This window comes from Littorina saxatilis, linkage group LG15, assembly GCF_037325665.1.
Source record: "Littorina saxatilis isolate snail1 linkage group LG15, US_GU_Lsax_2.0, whole genome shotgun sequence".
Lineage (NCBI taxonomy): Eukaryota > Metazoa > Mollusca > Gastropoda > Littorinimorpha > Littorinidae > Littorina > Littorina saxatilis.
Window position 1 is genome coordinate 32,599,167 of NC_090259.1, and position 22,395 is coordinate 32,621,561.

Here is a 22,395-nt window from a genome sequence, read left to right on the forward strand (position 1 = left end):
TGCTTGATCACGGGGAAAAAAAAAAGAATAAATAATTACTTAAAAATTTCTGTCCTGCCAAATGAAACTAATTTCACTTGTAATTGGGGCCAGGGATGTTAGAAAAAAACATGCCAAATATCTAAGAGATATCTCTTCAAATGCCTGAATTATTCACGTTTTAGTGAACACACCCTCAAAAGTCAAATTTTGCTCCGGCACACAGGAATACAAATGCGCTTTTTCACGCTGGCAGGGAAGGGGTTAAACAGAATAGTCAGGTTATACAAGCCACTTTACCACACACACACACACACACACACACACACACACACACACACACAGGCACTGTGTTCATTTGCAAATCTACCATCAGCTTATCTGTCTTTTGCACTGCAGACACTAAGCAATAGGTACCTGCCATGTGGCCACTTTTTCCACTGCTGTCCTCAGTCCCATACTTTTCATCAAGACTTGTCACGTACCATGCCGAGTGGATCTAAATTCGGAAGTCTTCGTGTGGCTGAGGCATATCTGACATAGCGTCGATCTTGTAGATTAACCTCCTTTCTGAAACAAATGGCAAAATGCGATTAGTTATGATGACTACAACCTACACAAATATAAACAGTGTTTTTAAACAGAATAGTCAGGTTATACAAGCCACTTTACCTATGCAGCATGGTAACCCTACAATATATGCGAAACATGTCAACTGACTGCAGCAGCCTGGTTCTTAAAATAATTCTGACGGTCAACACACTATTCACATTCCATTTTAAGGAACAACGGAGGTACTCTCTGAGGGTCTTGTTTAAATGATAACGATCAACTCAGGAGGGAAAAAACAAGAGAGGAAAAAAGAAACCACATCAACCGCAGAAAAATACAGAATCACTGTGACACATGTCATGTACCATTATTTACAAACAAATGCCACAGCAAGCTTTGTCTCAAAATTCTCATTCTACCTTCTGTCCGAAAGAATCTAATCTTACGTTGTACTGCCTTGAAAGAAAATGCCAACAAAGACAAGAAAGCTGTTGCAAGGTAAGCTTACCAAACGTTACATAGCGAATCATGATAGTGCGTAAACAGCAAACAGTACAATCAAAGAGAGAATCGAGTCTGGAATGAAACGCGATACAGATCTAGCATTCAAAAACTGTCTTTCAAGTTCAAGGAAGTTGTTGCAAGGTAAGACTTACTAAATTGTACAGACAAAACCATGACAGTGCATGTTTTGAATCTGAGGAAAAAATCGTGATCATTTTGACTTTGAGAACAGATTCATTCCGTTTCCTTATATCTGCATGTTCAAGTAAATGATGGACAGTTTTTTTCGGGCAGAGTAAACTTAACTTGAGACTCTACTGCAAGTCTTGAAATCACATAAATCGAACCACGAACAATTAAAGACATCCAAACATCACAGGCACTTTAGATCAACTCATTTCACTAGAGGTGACTGCCTAGCACTGTGTTTGACATCTGTGTCTGCTGAAATAAAAAGAAATTAAAACAGTAGGTGACACGTACGTTATCAGAGTGGGAGACACTAGATCTCTCTCTGTACTTACCGGGATACGGCTGCCAGATCGACACTGCGCTTTCGACAGCTCTTCCTCGCGTGGACATTGGAAAAACGCTGTGCAGATCAAATTGTAGGAAATCTCCCTTTGGTAGCTTCTTTATTTACTTTTCTGGAGCTTAGAAACCGAACAACATGAAGTCGTCTTCCCCGAATCGGCGAATGCAGAAGTGAGAACTGGAGAAGTGAATCTATACCACAATCCTTTGCGCGACCCCTGACCTGGTCTTGACACCTGACCTGGTCTACATGCCACACACGACAGAAACCAGTCAACTGCTTGTACCCGTTCAAAACCCCCTACCACCCGTTTTCTTTGGATACACGCTTTAACTACACACATGCCGACACAATGTTGATCATTGCTTCAATATTTTGAAGATGGTGCTTGAAAAATAACCAGGTGAAATGAGTATTTTGGTGTTTAGTCAAATGTTAAAGTTTCTACCACAGACATACACACGCACACACACACACACACACACACACACACGCACACACACACACACACGCACAGACAGACAAAGTTACGATCGCATAGGCTACACTTACGTGAGCCAAATAGGCTACACTTACGTGAGCCAAAAACGTGATCATGATGATAACCTAACAATTGTCAAGAGAATTAAGCTATCGTTGTTGCAGCTCTGTGTGTTTGCCAGTGAGCACTGTGTGCATCATGACATTTAGACCTTAATTGATCATGATGTAGATGTTGATGGTACATTTATTGTCAAAAGAGTTAAGCTATGTTTTTTGCAGTACTCAGTCTTTGTTTGAGACCTGGTACGTACGTACATTTATTGTCAAAATTGTTAAGCTATGGTTTTCACAGTACCGTCTTTGTTTGAGACCTATATGTGTGTGGGCAACCTGGATATGCCAAACTTTGCAGAACTTGTCAAGAGCAATCAAGTTGTGATTGTTACAGCACTGTGTCGTTGAGAGCTACGCACCGGCAGTGTTTGCCACGATACGGAGATCGGTGGAAGTGGAGGAGAACAGCTATATGGAAACCATCACCTGCCAGGAGCGAGCTTTCCTCGAGTTCATCAGCAACTCCCGCAGTGGCCAGGATTTCTTTCTCAGGTAGGAAACATGGAGATCGATGTGTATTCACTGTGTGAGCATGGTATGGCCCGGTTTTTGAAAGGCCGTTTATAAGTGTTAGTCACCCTTCCGCTGCCTGTGGAACGTCAACTGATGTCCTGGGTAACTTGCTTTAACAGGAAACAAACCGTTCATTAAATTACATATCTTATCCCAACTCACATACAGCAATTTACTCCAGTTTAGTGCTAGGACGCTGAATAGCATCGCCTTGGTAACAAGGGGAGGTCACCCTAAAAAAGAGCTACCTTGACCCCTTAACATGACAAAGTCACGCGTGACTTCCTGACCTTGCCGCCATCTTTGAATCATTCACTCTCCAGCGGTCTGTGTCTACAGACGTGTTTTGATTTTGCTCCGGCTTTCAGCCGGTTTGTCTGACTTCTGCCTTTGTCAGACCCTGCCTTGGTACTTGCACACGGTCCCTCTGCTCCTACTGTGTGTTTGGGTGAGCTTTTTTGTCGTTTGTTATCGTTTTGTGACTTAGGTTTGGTCGAATACTTAGCTTTGTTTACATTTTTTCCGTTCGCCATGTCGGATAAGGAAAGAATAAAAATGCTAAGTCGGTGGCCGAGCCTTCTCCCACAAAGAAGCCTTCTCGTAAGTCGTAGAGTTCGGCATGTTAAGCTTTGATTAAAGTCACAGATCCTTGACTAAATCCTCGTTTGATGTGCGATAGACTTACCTAATTCTCCGGCTATGCCTAGTTTGCCTTCAGCTGCTTCACCGGTCTTGTCCGGTTCAGGCCCTGTTAGCGAGAAGCAGGATGTTTATGCTATTTTGCACTCCTTGAGTGCTTAGATATCCTCTCTTTCAGCCGAGTTTTCGTCTACCAAGGCTGAGATGTGTCTTTGCCTTCCGGTGTGGGAGGTGTGCGTTCCCTTGCCAGGGTGTGTGTTCCGCCTTCCTCCACTTTTACGTCCGCTGACGTTCACGCCTCGTTTGAGGGCAGCCGTGGTGTTTCCCTGCTGCGTTCCCAGGCCTCTTGGACTGACGACGATCAAGGTATTTATACTTCGCCAGTAACCGGGTTCTCCGGCCAAAACGAAGTGCGTGTTTGGAGAGAGTAGCCACACCGGTTCGTGTGCGCGAAAGCTTAGGCCCTAGGTCTACGTCGTTCCGATTGAGTGAACGTCTAGATCGAGGGAAAAGCCCAGACACGCGTTCGGTCTCTGACCGAACAGGGGAAGTGCGTCCTCCTACACTCTCTAGAGGAACAGTGGGTGCGGCAGCACAGCTTTCATAGCTTTCCCCGCTTCCGCCTTTCAGGCAGGAAGCAGTCCCTAGGGACGTACCGCTTGGGTATAAAATCCCTCGTGGGCGTCTCTTCCGGGCGACACTTCGTCGGACTATGGTAGTCACGGCGGAAGTGTCTTGCCTGACTTCACGGAAGTGAGGGTCTACGAGTCGGATTTTGGCACTTCCGTCCAGGGTGACTGACGAAGATGTCAACTTCCGCATACCGACTAAGCTTCCGCAAGCTCTGGCTTTAGCGGAGGAAGTGGCTTCACGGTATTTTGAGGAGGGGGTGACATTCCCCGCTTCCGCCCTCTGGGCAGGAAAGCAGTCCCTAGGGACACACTGCTTGGGTATCGCATCCCTCGTGTGTCGTCTCTTCTGGGTGACGCTTCAGTAGTAGTAGTAGTAGTAGTATATTGGGGCGGCTATATTTGTTAGCCGAAGGCCGCGAGGCCTTATTGGTGCCCCTTCTTTGTCAGATACTTTGCATGCCTAAATCCCTATTCTTTCAATGCTTTCAATCAAAGTCGTAAAAAAGGTTAAGAAATTTTGGAGAATTGTCCAAGAAGTTTTTGAAGGCGTCTACTGTGGGTGCGAATTTTATGTTAGCGGGTAGTGCATTCCAATTGTTAGCAACTCTTTGAGAAAACGAAAACTTGCGCTTGTTAGTCTTACAGTGTTGAACAAAAATTTGTCCGTGGCTGTTTCTGGTGTTGTCTGTCTGCTTGAATGTGAATATTTTGTGCATGTCAATGTCATCCACCCCATTTATAATTCTATATGTTTGTATTAGGTCACCCCTTGTCCTCCTTCCCTTCAGAGAGTGGAGGTCTAGGTATTTGAGTCTGTCCGCGTAAGACTTATCCCGGCACTCCTTTAGAATTTTAGTTGCTCGACGCTGCACCCTCTCAATTGTCTGAGACTGTCTCTTGAGGAATGGGCTCCACACCACATTTGCATATTCCACCAGTGGTCTCACAAAGGCTTTGTATAGCTTTAAGAAGGTGTCCTTGTCAAGAAATGAGAACGTTCGTTTGATAATTCCAATCCTCTGATTAGCTTTTGACACAACTCCTCGAATATGCGGGTCGAATGACAAATTGCTGTCGAAAACAACACCGATGTCCTTTTCCTCATCACATACATTTATTTTTTCAATAGCATCATTGACAGTCATCACGTAGTCATATTTGGGATTCTTTTTACCAGAATGCAGAACATTGCACTTTGAAACATTAAAAAATAATTTCCATTTATTTGTCCAATCCTGAAGTAAGTGTATGTCTTTTTGCATGACTGAACTGTTTGTTGCTTTATTGTACAGTTTTGTATCATCCGCAAAAATCTTCACTATACCACTAACCACATCTGGTAGGTCATTTATAAACACTGTAAATAGAACCGGCCCCAAAACGCTGCCCTGTGGAATTCCGCTGAGAACTGCTGCTTGGTTCGACGTTGCCTGTCCAACTCGTACCCTCTGGGACCGGCCACTCAGGAATGACCGAATCCAGGGAAGGACGCTGGAACTAAGCCCATACGATGCAAGCTTTAGGAGTAATCTCTCATGCGGCACAGTATCGAAGGCCTTCTTAAAGTCACAGTAAATTATATCTATGGCTTCACCTTCATCAACGAATTTTGTGAGGTCTTCCATGACCTCTATGAGTTGAGTGACACAAGAACGTCTTTTTCTAAAACCATGCTGACAGTCAGCATATAAATTATTGTCTGTGAGATAAGACACTATAGAATCCCGAACAAGAGACTCCAATACCTTGCATGTTACACAGGTTAAGCTTACTGGTCTGTAGTCAGGGCGGAAGTTCGTTGCCTTGTTGCACGGATGTGCGGGATTATGAGTCGGATTTTGGTGCTTCTGTTCAGGTTGACAAAGATGCCAACTTCCGTGTACTGGTTGAACTTCCGCTAGCACTGGCTTTGGCGGCGGAAGTTACTTCAAGGTAGTTCGAGGAGGGTGCGGCAACACTCGTAGGCTTGTTGCCCAACCTCCTTCCGCTTTGGGGGATTCCCGTTCTGCGAAGGACTGGAAACAGCAGTTCAGTTTTCGGAAATTCCCGTTTTCGGAAATTCCCGTTGGTAGCGTTTGAGCTGTCTATGCTACTGACTACTGGGCAGTATGGCGGTGCGTTTCACGCTGTACCGTGGTTAACAGCACAAGGCTGGCTCCTGATTCAGCGCAGCCTTACCGTGCTTCTTTGTTTTTAGCCTCAGCTTTGCCTGCTGGTTTGGCTAAGAGGTTTACACTGCTGCATAATTCAGTCAATTTGATTGGCTCGTTTGCCTTGCCTTGTTCCACTTTTCCGGAACTTGCAGTCTTTAGGCAAGATGATACAGCAGAGACAGAGTAGTCCCGTTTTCGGAGAATTCTCTTTTGTCTTTGGAGTAACTGGCTTACGCTTGCTTGAGTTATCGTCTCTCTCTGAGACTTTGCAGAGATCTCTGTCGAGATTGATCGCGTCGTCATTAGACCCATTCAGGTTTCGTGACGATGCGGTAGAGAAAGTTGTCACTATTCTGGTAGGGAAGACGGCTACAGTAGAACAGTATGTTATACTGAGTCCTCTTTCTTGTCTCTGGGGGAATAAGCACATGATCTTTTCAAGTTATCCTCTGTTTAGGAAACTTTGCAAGATTTTTTTATAGAGCTCTATCTTCTCTGCTCTTGTTAACTTCGAGTTTCGCCGTGACGCACGGGAGAAGGATGTCATGTCGCTTCTACCTGCTTTGGCTAAAGTCTTTTGAACAGCGGAGCCTCCCAGCGCTTTTCTTGGCACATTTCTTGGCTCAGGTTGCAAACAAGAGGCGGATCTACTCCGCTCTTTGCTTTTTGTGGTTCATCTTCTGGGAGAAGCTGTGATCTGCGTCGGCTGGCCACATTTGGCCTTTATTTAGGCAAGATACGGAGCTAAGCAAACACACATTGGGTTAAACCCTCTGCCTTAGGCAGCTTCGCGGTATGTACGCCCATCTTTGGTGCGGCATACCTCTTATTTTTCACCTTCTAGGGTGAAGTTGCTAAGGCCTCAATTTTTGTTTTTTGCCTCTGTGGTGAAAAACAAGGCAAGCTGTTAAAACTTTCTCAGCTTTTACGGCTTACGGAATTGCGCTTTCTCATCAGGGTCATAAGCTTTGGTTTCTGACAAGTCGCCAGAACATGTCAAAATTATGGGCTCACATTCTGACTAAATTTTTAGGCTCACTGAGCCATTGCTCGTAACCTCTCAGTCGGAACTTTTCCGGCTAAGCCTACCTCTTGAGGCAGTGGCTTCTGTCAGCGACTTTCGCTGCGCAGCACAAAGGACTCGCAGGAATTCCTTAGTTTCAGCTTTTCTTTCTAAGAGGTTACGGAAAGAACTAAACACCATCATGTGGCTAAGCCTAGGTTTGGCACAGACGTTTTTAGCATTGGGGTTGTTTTTCTTCCACACGCAAAGACATACACCGTCGTTTGGCGGGTACGCCCTTCACAGAGAAGGGTGGACAGGTTGCAAAGTCTGTTTCGTACTCTGTCCTTGATAAAGAGAGCGGCTGTACGTGTTCTGACCTCTCTTCTTGGCCAAATGGAATCGATGGCCACTCTTGTGCCCTTAGGCAGAGTCCACAAGCGGCCATTTCAGGCTGCCCTGAGTTCGCTGTGGAAGCCTTCTCTTCAGGGCTGGGAGACAGTAGTCTCTCTTGAAAGCTTGTTTCGGCACTCAACGAGGCAGTGGCTGCTCCCTGGGATTTCACAGGGAGTGCCAATCTCGTTTGCCCCCCCCCGGACGAGTTTCCGTTCACAGACGCGTCTATGGAGGTCTGGGGTGCCCATCTTTCTGTTCACACTGCGTCAGGTCTGTGGAACGAGACGCAGAGTGGGGGGCACATTAATGCCCTAGAGTTAGAGGCTGTTTTCCTGGGACTCCAATCGTTTCTGTCTATGGTCAGGAACGAATAAATTGGGGTTCGCACAGACAACACGACCATGGCGGCCTATTTCAACAAACAGGGAGGCACTTTGTCTCTCGCTCTTTCTGTCAGGTCAGGTCAGATTCTTGCCTGGGGCAGCCAGCACCTTATTCTGTTGTCAGCGAAGTACGTCCCAGGCATACTCAACGTTCTTGCGGACTACTTCAGTCGCCCGTAGTGTACGATGCACACGGAGTAGACTCTGACTCATCAGGTCCTACAACGTCTGGGTGGCATTTCAGCAAGCCTACAGTCGATCTGTTTGTGACAAGATTCTCCTGCAGGCTTCAGGTCTTTATCTCCCCCTTTCCAGACCCAGAGGGGAGGGAAACAGACGCCCTCGAAGTAAACTGGTCGCGTCTGAGCCTATGCTTTCCCCCCGTTTCATCTCTTGGGAAAGGTTCTCAGGAAGGCGGAGCGGGGACAGCCTTGCTTGGTGTTGGTGGCCCCTTGGTGGCCCAGCCAACATTGGTTCTCCGTCCTCCTTCGCCCCGCAGACGGCCCTCCATTCTTTCTAGGTCGCTGCGCCGTTCTGGCTCCTCAGACGCTACTTTAGGCTTTGTCCAAAAGGCCCACAGGGAATCGACCAGCACTGTTTATGCGTCACACTGGTCAGCTTGGACAAAGTGGTGCTCGGAGAATGGAGTTACTGCTACTTCACCTCGCTCTATGCATGTAGCAAATCATCTCTCGTGTTTGGCTGCTCAGGGCTTGGCTCCTTCTTTTTTGAGAGTCAGGCGCTCAGCCGTTTCTTCTACTCTTAAGCAATTAGGGCATAGCATTAACCTGGGCGGTGTAATTGCTAGTGTTCTTAAGGGGGCAGCGATTGGTTTTACGAAGGCTAAGTCCCCTCTTCCCGCGTGGGACTTATTTTTTGGTACTCAAGTTTCTAGCCTCTTCGGATTTCGAACCTTTAGCTTCAGCGAGCTTAGCTAACTTGACTCGTAAAGCCTTGTTCCTCGTTTTGTTAGCCTCTGCCCGTGGAGGCGGTGAGGTGCACGCTCTTTCAGGCCTGGCTAAGGATATTTCTTTTGAGAGCTATGGCTCTTTTGTTTTAAGATTTCGGCCGGAGTTCCTTGCCAAGACCAAAAACAAGGTCTGTCCTCCTCTGTTATTCGCATTCCTCCTTTAAGTAGGATTCTTGCGTCTGGTGACCCTGATATGGTCAATTGTCCTGTTCGTACTCTTACCAGCTACTTATCCCGTACCACGCCCATTAGGTCTAGGGACCAAAAACTGCTCTTCATCTCAGTTGACACTGAAAGGAGCAAAAACTTGTCGCGGGTCACTTTGGTAAGATGGGTCTCTACGCTTATTAAACAAGCGTATGCGTGGTGGCACAGACAAGTTGGGATTGGGCATTCTGTCCTTCCTATGAAGTTGTCAAGAACTCATGAAGCCAGAGCCTGGGCTACTTCTCTGGCAGTCCTCCGCTCAGGCGTGCTGGCAGAGGTCTTAGACGCTGCCTACTGGAAATCGCAGGGCGTTTTCATCAACTTTTACCTGCGAGATGTGGCCAGCACTCGTCATGGTGGCAGTAGCTCCCTACCAGCCATTGTCGCTGCTGGACAAGTGGAATTTTGTTTTCCCACCTCCTTCATTAGCATTCTGCTGTATGTGAGTTGGGATAAGATATGTAATTTAATTGAAAATTTTCATCTAAATTTTAATTTGATTATATACTTACCCAACTCACATAGTTGATACCTGCCCGCCTGCCCCGCTTTTGGGGTTTTATGGGTGTTTTTTCCTAAAAAAGAGGGAAATTTTTCTATGTTCGCTTTCGATTGAATGATTCAAAGATGGCGGCAAGGTCAGGAAGTCACGCGTGACTTTGTCATGTTAAGGGGTCAAGGTAGCTCTTTTTTAGGGTGACCTCCCCTTGTTACCAAGGCGATGCTATTCAGCGTCCTAGCACTAAACTGGAGTAAATTGCTGTATGTGAGTTGGGTAAGTATATAATCAAATTAAAATTTAGATGAAAATTTTCAAATAAATAACAAGTGAAGCAAAATTAATACATTTATACATAATGATTTAGTCAATCTGTCAAAAAGAAACATTTTCAAAAACCAAACTTTCACTAAAAGATATGACATCATCAAAGACATCTATTGAAAAAGGAAAAAAATGGTCGGGGGGATATCATCTGAAAGAATGCGTATGTAAAGTTTCATGAAGATCAATCCAGTAGTTTTCGTGGAATCGTACTTCACACATACACACACACAGACACCACCACCCTTGTCTCAATGCCCAGTCTATGTGAAAACATTTATTAGTCAAAACTTGACTAAATGTAACAACAGAAGAAGAAGAAAAACAAAAAACAAATAATGTGTATGTGTGTGTGTGGTGTATTCATTTTTATCCTACGTACATACGTGAGAGAGACACCCGTGAGATAATAATCGTTCAAATCACACGTGTGTATATCATGTAAATGAGGTCATGTCAAGCAAGTCTGGCAGGGACCTGTTTTTCCACTGCTTATGATGCCAAAGTCACCGAGACAAACGTCATTATAGAAACAAAAATTGCGCTCGCTAATTACCCTCGATGAATCTTTAGAACTAACACGTCACGCCACACTTTCAGAGTGACGTTTCTTTGCTTTGACGTAATAGATTGCACGAGGCTTTAGAAGAGATCGAGGTTCCAAAACAAGCGTCTTCAATTTAGCTGCCTCGTCTGCAGGACATTTTCAGTAAAATACACGTAAGTACAGTATGTAGGATAAACAGAATACTACATGGCTTGCTGTGTCGTACCAGATTTACACGAGTTGCTTTTTCAAATAGTGAACAGCTCGCTTTCGCTCGCAGTTCAATATTTAAAAAAACAACTCGTGTAAATCTGGTACGACACAGCAAGCCACGTAGTATCTATATATATACGACTTGTGTCTGTGTGTCTGTCTGTGTCTTCGCGATGCACGGCCAAAGTTCTCGATGGATCTGCTTCAAATTTGGTGGGCTTATTCACAGAGACCCCGGACACAACATTTCAACACGTGCTCTCAGCGCGCAGCGCTGAACCGATTTTGTGCGCGCTGAACCGATTTTGGTTCCACCTCAGCTACCCGGGCCCCCATACCGACACACCAAAGCCAAAGTTCTCGGTGGATCTTTTTCAAATTTGGACACCGTATTCAGCTACACCCCGGACACAATATCATCGATGAGATATTTCAACACGTGCTCTCAGCGCGCAGCGCTGAACCGATTTTGGTTTTTGTGTTCATTTCACCATTCCCAGTAACTCTTCCTTATCTTCTCATCTTCTCCATGTTTTCAGCGTTTACCTCCCTTCCTTCGTATGGTGCACTATAGTATGAGGGGGGCATCTTCGGATATTCCCGGCGTTCTGTTACTATTTTTAGAAGGTCACCGCAGTGTCCAGAACGTAAATTGGACCCGTAAATTATCCTCACTGTAAAAGTGCAAAGGTCGAATCAATTTATAGCCACGCGAAAAATACACTGTCATCTATCTCTCTATAGATACGGCTTCTCTGTGTTTGTGTGTGTGTGTGTGTGTGTGTGTGTGTGTGTGTGTGTGTGTGTGTGTGTGTGTGTGTGTGTGTGTGTGTGTGTGTGTCTCTATGTGAGCAACACCTGGGGATTGTTCAGTTCTGTTTGTGATGTGGTCTGGCGGCTTTTGTGTATTTGTATGTACTGGCCTTCCTTTGAAAAGCCGTAACAGTTCAAAAGGGCTTACAGTTAAGCTCTAAATTGCACAATCCTGTTTGAGTGGAGTTCGCCTCCAAAGGTGATTAACACGGTTACATTCGTCGACAAGGATGGGACTCGATATATGGTCAGGAATGGCATTATGGCCACTGAATCATTTTCGTGCTGTTCCCATTCCACGAATCTGGGAGGGACCTAAGCTTGGCGGGTCCATTGTTCGGACCCGGCAAAGCCGGCGTACGGCTCTAAGTATTTCATCCCGGCGAAGCCGGCTACCCGGCGAAGCGGGTATTCCTCTAGTTCTCTATATACATCAAGGACACACTGTATGGTGTCAATTCAGATAAATACAGATAATGCTTTGTAGACAATTATTTCTTGGCAGCGAACAGGTTGAGCCCCCCACAAACTCTCCATTTTATTAAGAGGTTCCCGGGACTCCTGATTCCAAAAACACATAAATATGTTATATTCGGATTAAAAACAAGCTCTGAAAATTGAAATAATAAAAATTATGATTTAAATTAAATTTCCTAAATCGATTTAAAAACAATTTCATCTTATTCCTTGTCCGTTCCTGATTCCAAAAACATATAGATATGATATGGTTGGATTAAAAACACGTTCAGAGAGTTAAAAAGAATAGAGATATAGAAAAGCGGGCTGATTTTCTCCTCAGCGCTAGCTAGCAGCGCAACCGCTATCGCGCTTTTCTGGATTGTTAATTTCACTGCCTTTGCCCCGAGCGGTGGACAGACGATGCTACAAGTGTACGGTCTTGCGGAAAATATTCAATGCGTTCAGTTTCATTCTGTGAGTTCGACTGAGCTTGACTGAATGTTGTATGTTCGCCTCACGTGACTTGTTTATTTTCATTGCAGTTTCTTTTTTTATTTACAGAGGTGCATGTGGCTTGGAAATCGATTTGTTTCTCTCTTTTTACATTTAGTCAAGTTTTGACTAAATGTTTTAACGTAGAGGGGGGAATCGAGACGAGGGCTGTGGTGTGTGTGTGTGTGTGTCTGTGTGTGTCTGTGTGTGTGTTAGTGTAGAGCGATTCAGACCAAACTACTGGACCGATCTTTATGACATTTTACATGAGAGTTCCTGGGAATGATATCCCCGGACGTTTTTATATTTAGTCAAGTTATGACTAAATATTTTAACATCGAAGGGGGAATCGAGACGAGGGTCGTGGTGTATGTGTGTGTGTGTGTGTGTGTATGTGTGTGTGTATGTGTGTGTGTGTGTGTGTGTGTGTGCGTGCGTGTAGAGCGATTCAGACCAAACTACTGGACCGATCTTTATGAAATTTTACATGGGAGTTCCTGGGTATGATATCCCCAGACGTTTTTTTTCATTTTTTTGACTCACATGCGAAGCAAAAGTGAGTCTATGTACTCACCCGAGTCGTCCGTCCGTCCGGCCGGCCGTCCGGAAAACTTTAACGTTGGATATTTCTTGGACACTATTCAGTCTATCAGTACCAAATTTGGCAAGATGGTGTATGATGACAAGGCCCCAAAAAACATACATAGCATCTTGACCTTGCTTCAAGGTCAAGGTCGCAGGGACCATAAATGTTGTCTAAAAAACAGCTATTTTTCCCATTTTCTCTGAAGTTTTTGAGATTGAATACCTCACCTATATATGATATATAGGGCAAAGTAAGCCCCATCTTTTGATACCAGTTTGGTTTACCTTGCTTCAAGGTCAAGGTCACAGGAGCTCTTCAAAGTTGGATTGTATACATATTTTGAAGTGACCTTGACCCTGAACTATGGAAGATAACTGTTTCAAACTTAAAAATTATGTGGGGCACATGTTATGCTTTAATCATGAGACACATTTGGTCACATATGATCAAGGTCAAGGTCACTTTGACCCTTATGAAATGTGACCAAAATAAGGTAGTGAACCACTAAAAGTGACCATATCTCATGGTAGAAAGAGCCAATAAGCACCATTGTACTTCCTATGTCTTGAATTAACAGATTTGTGTTGCATGACCTTGGATGACCTTGACCTTGGGTCAAGGTCACATGTATTTTGGTAGGAAAAATGTGTAAAGCAGTTCTTAGTGTATGATGTCATTGCTAGGTTTAGTTATTTGACCTTGGCCCTGAAGGTCAAGGTCATGTAAAGGTCAAGGTCAAGCATGTGAGTCGTATGGGCTTTGCCCTTCTTGTTGATAAATGTCTTTGATGACGTCATATCCGGCTTTTCGTGAAAGTTGAGGCGGCACTGTCACGCCCTCATTTTTCAACCAAATTGGTTCAAATTTTGGTCAAGTAATCTTCGACGAAGCCCGGGGTTCGGTATTGCATTTCAGCTTGGTGGCTTAAAAATTAATTAATGACTTTGGTCATTAAAAATCGGAAAATTGTAAAAAAAAATAAACATTTATAAAACGATCCAAATTTACGTTTATCTTATTCTCCATCATTTGCTGATTCCAAAAACATATAAATATGTTATATTCGGATTAAAAACAAGCTCTGAAAATTAAATATATAAAAATTATTATCAAAATTAAATTGTCCAAATCAATTTAAAAACACTTTCATCTTATTCCTTGTCGGTTCCTGATTCCAAAAACATATAGATATGATATGTTTGGATTAAAAACACGCTCAGAAAGTTAAAACAAAGAGAGGTACAGAAAAGCGTGCTATCCTTCTTAGCGCAACTACTACCCCGCTCTTCTTGTCAATTTCACTGCCTTTGCCATGAGCGGTGGACTGACGATGCTACGAGTATACGGTCTTGCTGAAAAATGGCAGCTACTTGACTAAATATTGTATTTTCGCCTTACGCGACTTGTTCTTTCTTTTTTTCGATAAATACCTTTGATGACGTCATATCCGGCTTTTTTTAAAAGTTGAGGCGGCACTGTCACGCCCTCATTTTTCAATCAAATTGATTGAAATTTTTGCCCAGCAACCTTCGACGAAGGCCGGACTTCGGTATTGCATTTCAGCCTGGTGGCTTAAAAATTAATTAATGATTTTGGTCATTAAAAATCTGAAAATTGTAAAAAAAAAAAAAAAAATTTAAAACGATCCAAAATTACGTTCACCTTATTCTTCATCATTTTCTGATTAAAAAAACATATAAATATGTTATATTCGGATTAAAAGCAAGCTTTGAAAATTAAAAATATAAAAATCATTATTAAAATAAAATTTCCGAAATCGATTTAAAAACAATTTTATCTTGTTCCTTGTGGGTTCCTGATTCCAAAAGCATATGGAAGTGATATGTTTGGATTAAAAACACGCTCAGAAAGTTAAAACGAAGAGAGGTGCAGCACAGCACAACCACTACCGCGCTAAACAGGCTCGTCAATTTCACTGCCTTTTGCAGGAGCGGCGGACTACGGTAATTGTGAAAAAATGCAGTGCGTTCAATTTCATTCTGTGAGTTCCACAGCTTGACTAAATGTAGTAATTTCGCCTTACGCGACTTATTTACATTTAGTCAAGTTAAATGTTTTAACATAGATGGGGAATCGAAACGAGGGTTGTAGTGTATGTGTGTGTGTGTCTGTGTTTGTGTGTGTAGAGCGATTCAGAGAAAAGTACTGGACCGATCTTCATCAAACTTTACATGAGGGTTCCTGAGTATGATGTCCCCAGACATATTTTTCATTTTTTCGATAAATCTCTTTGATGACGTCATATCCGGCTTTTTGTAAAAGTTGAGGCCGCACTGTCACACCCTCATTTTTAGATCAAATTGATTGAAACTTTAGCCAAGCAATCTTCGACGAAGCCCGGACTATGGGATTGCATTTCAGCTTCGACGCTTAAAACTTAATTAAAAAGTTTGGTCATTAAAAATCTCAAAATCCTAATTAAAATTAAAACTAGGTAATCGATCCAAAAATGATTTCATCTTATTCTCTTTTGTTTCCTGATTTAAAAAACATATAGATATGTTATGTTTGGATGAAAAAACAAGCTCAGAAAATTAAAAAGAATACAGAAAAGCATGCTTTCCTGCTTAGCGCAATAGACGCTTCCGCGCTTTACCGGCTTGTCAATTTAACTTCGTTTTGCACGTGAAAAGGGGAGCGATTTCCTTGTCGCAGAGATTGACCAAGCTGTATTGTCTTCTGTTTCATTCCATGAGTTCGACAGCTAATGACTTAATGTAGTAATTTCGCCTTACGCGACTTGTTTTATAATTGGTTTGAAGGGTCAAAAAAGTGTTAGGGTTGGAAAGAAAACAAAGTTAGTAAAAGAATCGAAGACATTGATTTTTTTGATTTTTTTATCTTGACCATAAGTTTTAAGAGGCTGTCCATCAGGGACACTTTCTCCAATGTTTTCAATCAATCAATCAATCAATCAATTAATCAATCAATCAATCAATCAATCAATCAATCAATCAATCAATCAATCAATCAATCAATCAATATGAGGCTTATATCGCGCGTATTCCGTGGGTACAGTTCTAAGCGCAGGGATTTATTTTTATTTTTTATTTTTTTATTTTATGCAATTTATATTGCGCACATATTCAAGGCGCAGGGATTTATTTATGCAGTGTGAGATGGAATTTTTTTACACAATACATCACGCATTCACATCGGCCAGCAGATCGCAGCCATTTCGGCGCATATCCTACTTTTCACGGCCTATTGTTCCAAATCGCACGGGTATTTTGGTGGACATTTTTATCTATGCCTATACAATTTTGCCAGGAAAGACCCTTTTGTCAATCGTGGGATCTTTAACGTGCACACCCCAATGTAGTGTGCACGAAGGGACCTCGGTTTTTCGTCTCATCCGAAAGACTAGCACTTGAACCCACCACCTAGGTTAAGAAAGAGGGGAGAAAATTGCTAACGCCCTGACCCAGGGTCGAACTCGCAACCTCTCGCTTCCGAGCGCAAGTGCGTTACCACTCGGCCACCCAGTCCTGTTTTGTGCCTGATTTACCACATTGCAACAGTCACTGAAAATGAAGCATGTATGATCTGTGATTTTCAGCTCTGACATGCGCTACCTCATCAAAACCAACAACAAACGGGATGTGATGTTCCTGCTGTCCATTTTAGAGTGAGTGCACAGATTGACTCTTTACAGTGGAACCTCCGTTTTCAGACCTGAGTTTAATATTTCCTCGTTTATAAGACCTTGGTTTTCAGATTTGTAGTTTGTAACCTCTTTCAATTTACCTCCATTTTAAAGACCTAATTTCCGCAGATTACTTTTTAGGTCTTTAAGAGGGGGGGGAGGGGGGGGGGGGCTACTGTACCACTGTATGATAAAGCATTTATTTTTTTCCCTTTAACTGTAGCATGAGAATGATAATTTCATGTTTTCATGAACTTTTTGAGGGTATAGACAAAAAGTGTTGAAAGCTGTATAGTGAACAAACAGTGAACTTTCCTATCAATCCTATACCTGTAGCCAGCAGTGATATTTAATGTCGAACCTGTTTGTAAAGACCATGCACCCAAGGGACCGTGACCAAAAGTGTTCGTTATGGACAGGTGGTCTCTATGTAAAGGTGAATTACAATTTGAACAAAACAATCTGTTGGGGATCTGTTAGGGTAGTCTTCATGGGCAGGTGGTCCTGATTGAGAGGTGGTCGCTTTGGAAAGGTGAATTACATTGAAAAGAAAGTCTGTTGGGGCCATCTTTTAGAGGTGGTCATTTTTCGTAAAAAAATTTGTTATCTTCTTCTTCGTCTTCTTTTTACATTTAGTCAAGTTTTGACTAAATGTTTTAACATAGAGGGGGAATCGAGACGAGGGTCGTGGTGTGTGTGTGTGTGTGTCTGTCTGCGTGTGTGTGTGTAGAGCGATTCAGACCAAACTACTGAACCGATATTTATGAAATTTTACATGAGAGTTCCTGGGAATGATATCCCCGAACGTTTTTTTTCGATAAATACCTTTGATGACGTCACATCCGGCTTTTTGTAAAAGTTGAGGCGGCACTGTCACACCCTCATTTTTCAATCAAATTGGTTGAAATTTTGGCCAAGCAATCTTCGACGAAGGCCGAACTTTGGTATTGCATTTCAGCTTGGTGGCTTAAAAATTAATTAATGACTTTGGTCATTAAACATCTGAAAATTGTAAAAAAGAAATATTTTTTATAAAACGATCCAAATTTACGTTCGTCTTATTCTTTATCATTTTCTGATTCCAAAAACATATAAATATGTTATATTTGGATTAAAAACAAGCTCTGAAAATTAAACATATAAAAATTATGATCAAAATTAAATTTTCGAAATCAATTTAAAAACACTTTCATCTTATTCCTTGTCGATTCCTGATTCCAAAAGCATAATAGATATGATATGTTTGGATTAAAAACACGCTCAGAAAGTTAAAACGAAGAGAGGTACAGAAAAGCGTGCTATCCTTCTCAGCGCAACTACTACCCCGCTCTTCTTGTCAATTTCACTGCCTTTGCCACGAGCGGTCCTGGACTGACGATGATACGAGTTTACGGTCTTGCTGAAAAATGGCATTGCGTTCAGTTTCATTCTGTGAGTTCGACAGCTTGACTAAATGTTGTATTTTCGCCTTACGCGACTTGTTTCTTCTTCTTTTTATATTTAGTCAAGTTTTGACTAAATATTTTAACATCGAGGGGGAATCGAAACGAGGGTATGGTGTATGTGCGTGTGTCTGTGTGTGTGTCTGTGTGTGTGTCTGTGTGTGTGTGTAGAGCGATTCAGACTAAACTACTGGACCGATCTTTATGAAATTTGACATGAGAGTTCCTGGGTATGAAATCCCCGAACGTTTTTTTCATTTTTTTGATAAATGTCTTTGATGACGTCATATCCGGCTTTTCGTGAAAGTTGAGGCGGCACTGTCACGCCCTCATTTTTCAACCAAATTGGTTGAAATTTTGGTCAAGTAATCTTCGACGAAGCCCGGGGTTCGGTATTGCATTTCAGCTTGGTGGCTTAAAAATTAATTAATGACTTTGGTCATTAAAAATCTGAAAATTGTAAAAAAAAATAAAAATTTATAAAACGATCCAAATTTACGTTTATCTTATTCTCCATCATTTGCTGATTCCAAAAACATATAAATATGTTATATTCGGATTAAAAACAAGCTCTGAAAATTAAATATATAAAAATTATTATCAAAATTTTTTTTTCGAAATCAATTTAAAAACACTTTCATCTTATTCCTTGTCGGTTCCTGATTCCAAAAACATATAGATATGATATGTTTGGATTAAAAACACGCTCAGAAAGTTAAAACAAAGAGAGGTACAGAAAAGCGTGCTATCCTTCTTAGCGCAACTACTACCCCGCTCTTCTTGTCAATTTCACTGCCTTTGCCATGAGCGGTGGACTGACGATGCTACGAGTATACGGTCTTGCTGAAAAAGGGCAGCTACTTGACTAAATATTGTATTTTCGCCTTACGCGACTTGTTTTTTCTTTTTTACATTTAGTCAAGTTTTGACTAAATGTTTTAACGTAGAGGGGGGAATCGAGACGAGGGTGTGGTGTATGTGTGTGTGCGTGTGTGTGTGTAGAGCGATTGAGAGTAAACTACTGGACCGATCTTTATGAAATTTGACATGAGAGTTCCTGGGTATGACATCCCCGGACGTTTTTTTCATTTTTTCGATAAATGTCTTTGATGACGTCATATCCGGCTTTTTTTAAAAGTTGAGGCGGCACTGTCACACCCTCATTTTTCAATCAAATTGATTGAAATTTTGGCCAAGCAATCTTTGACGAAGGCCGGGGTTTGGTATTGCATTTCAGCTTGGTGGCTTAAAAATTAATTAATGACTTTGGTCATTAAAAATCTGAAAATTGTAATTAAAATTATTTTTTTATAAAATGATCCAAATTTACGTTTATCTTATTCTTCATCATTTTCTGATTCCAAAAACATATAAATATGTTATATTCGGATTAAAAACAAGGTCTGAAAATTAAACATATAAAAATTATTATCAAAATCAAATTTCCGAAATCGATTTAAAAACACTTTCATCTTATTCCTTGTCGGTTCTTGATTCCAAAAACATATAGATATGATATGTTTGGATTAAAAACACGCTCAGAAAGTTAAAACGAAGAGAGGTACAGAAAAGCGTGCTATCCTTCTCAGCGCAACTACTACCCCGCTCTTCTTGTCAATTTCACTGCCTTTGTCACGAGCGGTGGACTGACGATGCTACGAGTATACGGTCTTGCTGAAAAATTGCATTGCGTTCAGTTTCATTCTGTGAGTTCGACAGCTTGACTAAATGTTGTATTTTCGCCTGACTTGTCTTCTCTTTCTTCTTTTCTTCTTTATGTAGGCCTATTTATTTTATACTAGATGAATACCCGCGTCGCCGGGTAGCGGGCTTCGCCGGGAAGAAGTAGAGCCGAATACCCGGCTTTGCCGGGTGAGTGGCTCACCGTACGCCGGCTTCGCCGGGTGAGTGACCACACGCGATTGACGCCACACGAAGGAAGGGAGATAAACGCGCAAAACACTGGAGAAGACAAGGAAGAGTAATATCCGGCTTCGCCGGGATGAAAGCGTTGTGGACAGTGACCTTCTAAAAATAGTAACGGCAATATGGATTGAGCGTTGTGGACAGTGACCTTCTAAAAATAGTAACGGCAATATGGATTGAGCGTTGTGGACAGTGACCTTCTAAAAATAGTAACGGGAATATGGATTGACGCCACACGAAGGAAGGGAGATAAACGCAAAACACTGGAGAAGATAAGGAAGAGTTAGTGGGAATAGATCTGGGAAGATGAACAGAACAGTCAAAATCGGTTCAGCGCTGCGCGCTGTGAGCACGTGTTGAAAATTCTCATCGACCAGGTTGTGTCCGGGGTCTACCAGTAAATATGCCCACCAAATTTGAAGCCGATCCATCGAGAACTTTGGCCGTGCATCGCGAACACACACACACACACACACACACACACACACACACACACACACACAGACAGACACAAGCCGTATATATATATATATATATATATATATATATATATATATATATATATATATATATATATATATATAGATTTGTTTGTTTGTTTGTTTCATCCTCTTTTTGCTTGTCCCTACGCTTGTTCCTTCTCCCAGTATGCTCCCGCCCCGTCCCAGCACTCACTGCAACATCCACCCCTGAACTTCGCTCCGCGGCCAGACTTTGTCGAATCAATGAACCCCCAGTGTTGGTCAGACACCTGGGCACCCTCACAAATTTTACAGACACTCCAGGGAAGGACGGCAGGCCGCTGCGGTAGGCTACCCTCGGAAGATGACACTGCACTGCTGCTGAGTCACTTCGATGGTGTTCAGTATTGGTCCTGTTCCTGGCCAGGGACACAGGCACCGCTACCTACTAAGCCCTCTACTTACCACACTGACTGTTAAGTCGCGGAGCCAGACTGAGTGAGCGCCTCCTCAGAGAGCAGACCGCCACTGCGTCCTTCTTGCGACCCCCCAGGAGCATCCCAGGCTGGCAGCAGAATATTCAGGAATGGCTGGAACAGGAACACTGGGACCAAGGTCACCATGAGAGCCCTGAGCAGGAAGGGTCACAAGAATCGAGACAAGGTTTTTTTTCGCGCTTTCTGAGTCAATCGCATTCGTGACGTGAATGACACTCGGCTGTGTGATCCATGCCTTCCCATTGGAACTTTAGCACTTCCACTCTGGGTTGGAGCCGACCGAAACTCGAAAAACCCACGCACCCCTTATGGGATTCGAACCACGATCTATGACGGGCGCTGTGGCGGGGTGGTAAGACGTCGGCCTCTTAATCGGAAGGTCGAGGGTTCGAATCCCGGTCGCGGCCGCCTGGTGGGTTAAGTATGGAGATTTTTCCGATCTCCCAGGTCAACTTATGTGCAGACCTGCTAGTGGCTTATCCCCCTTCGTGTGTACACGCAAGCACAAGACCAAGTACGCACGGAAAAGATCCTGTAATCCATGTCAGAGTTCGGTGGGTTATAGAAACACGAAAATATCCAGCATGCTTCCTCCGAAAGCGGCGTATGGCTGCCTTAATGGCGGGGTAAAAACGGTCATACACGTAAAATTCCACTCGTGCAAAAAACACGAGTGTACGTGGGAGTTTCAGCCCACGAACGCAGAAGAAGAAGAAGAAGAACCACGATCTCCCGGCCCGCAGTCCGATGCGCTAACCACTTAGAGGTAGTCTTAATTGGCAGGTGGTCGTGATCAAGAGATGGTCGCCAGGGCAGGTTCGGCTAATTTACAGTATTTTTTAATCATTCGTAAGATTACCCGATTAAACAATTTCGTATTCAGTTTTAAAAACATTCTTGGGGAGGGTTGGGGTTGGCATGCTTTTAGGCTCCAATATGCCGAAAGACTAAACAAAAATGACAGCACCGTGTGTGTAAAACATCATTTCTGTCTTAACACTTTCTACCCCACCTATGTTGACCAAGGTTTTCTTAGCCGAGACTAGCTGTTCTGCAGCATGTCACTCAGAATTGTGTAGTAACTGTGTATCAACAGGCTGGAATGCAGGCATTAGATGGACGTTACAGGACGCGACTGAAGCTAACAGTCTGAGCGGATGAGTTAATTAATGTATTTATTCTTGATCTGATGAATTATTGGGCTGTACGTCTTTTTGCAGGGAATATCTTCAGCACTTTCTGTCCTACCCTCACTCACTGCTGGTCAAGTACTTGGGATGTTACTCCGTCCAATTTGCAGGCAAGAAGAAGGTAAGACTGCATGCAAATGATCTCTCCCAGTGTTACTGGTGTATTGTGGAACACCTGTCTAACGTTTAAAGGATTTTATTTGTCCTTGTGTGTGC

The 22,395-nt window shown here is 42.9% G+C and overlaps 1 protein-coding gene across 1 annotated transcript in view; it reads left to right on the forward strand.

The window, feature by feature from the left end:
- LOC138947994 (phosphatidylinositol 4-phosphate 5-kinase-like protein 1) overlaps window positions 1-22,395 on the forward strand; it is a 38,108-nt gene that overhangs the window by 4,265 nt on the left and 11,448 nt on the right. Inside the window, exons 3-5 of the mRNA XM_070319521.1 lie at window positions 2,502-2,659; window positions 16,577-16,645; window positions 22,210-22,300. Of these exons, the coding sequence (XP_070175622.1) occupies window positions 2,502-2,659; window positions 16,577-16,645; window positions 22,210-22,300 (318 nt within the window). The remainder of the gene's footprint in view (window positions 1-2,501; window positions 2,660-16,576; window positions 16,646-22,209; window positions 22,301-22,395) is intronic.